At 39.5% G+C, this 339-nt stretch overlaps 1 protein-coding gene across 1 annotated transcript in view; it reads right to left on the reverse strand.

Moving 5' to 3' along the window:
* Positions 1 to 307, reverse strand: part of CSUI_011387 (ankyrin repeat-containing protein) — a gene marked incomplete at both ends in the record, with an annotated part of 2,020 nt that extends 1,713 nt beyond the window's left edge. Inside the window, one exon of the mRNA XM_068071486.1 lies at positions 84 to 307. Coding sequence (XP_067916538.1) covers positions 84 to 307 — 224 coding nt within the window. The remainder of the gene's footprint in view (positions 1 to 83) is intronic.
* Positions 308 to 339: the final 32 nt, after the last annotated feature.

Raw genomic sequence — 339 nt, forward strand, 5'->3', positions numbered from 1 at the left:
TATCTTTAAATTATCTGTCTTTCTAACTAAATTTCTAGAGAAAATGACTGCCTTCAAGAAGAGATGATAAAGAAGAGACTTACGTTGGTTCGACAATAAGGAGAGATCCCCCTATATTTAGGATATGAGCTGCATGATGTAAAACACTATCGATAGCCTCTGGACACTCCGCTTCCGTGGATGAGATATCTGCTTTACTTCTCACAAGAAGATCATCGAATCCACATACAGCTAGACAATACTGGGCTTTCAAGAGAGGAAGGTCTTCGCCTATACAACCACAATCTTGTAGAAGAAAACGACGCTTGTTTCGCCGTTCAAAATACTCAAGCTGTTCAT

The sequence above is a fragment of the Cystoisospora suis genome, assembly GCF_002600585.1.
Source record: "Cystoisospora suis strain Wien I chromosome Unknown contig_11231, whole genome shotgun sequence".
NCBI lineage: Eukaryota > Apicomplexa > Conoidasida > Eucoccidiorida > Sarcocystidae > Cystoisospora > Cystoisospora suis.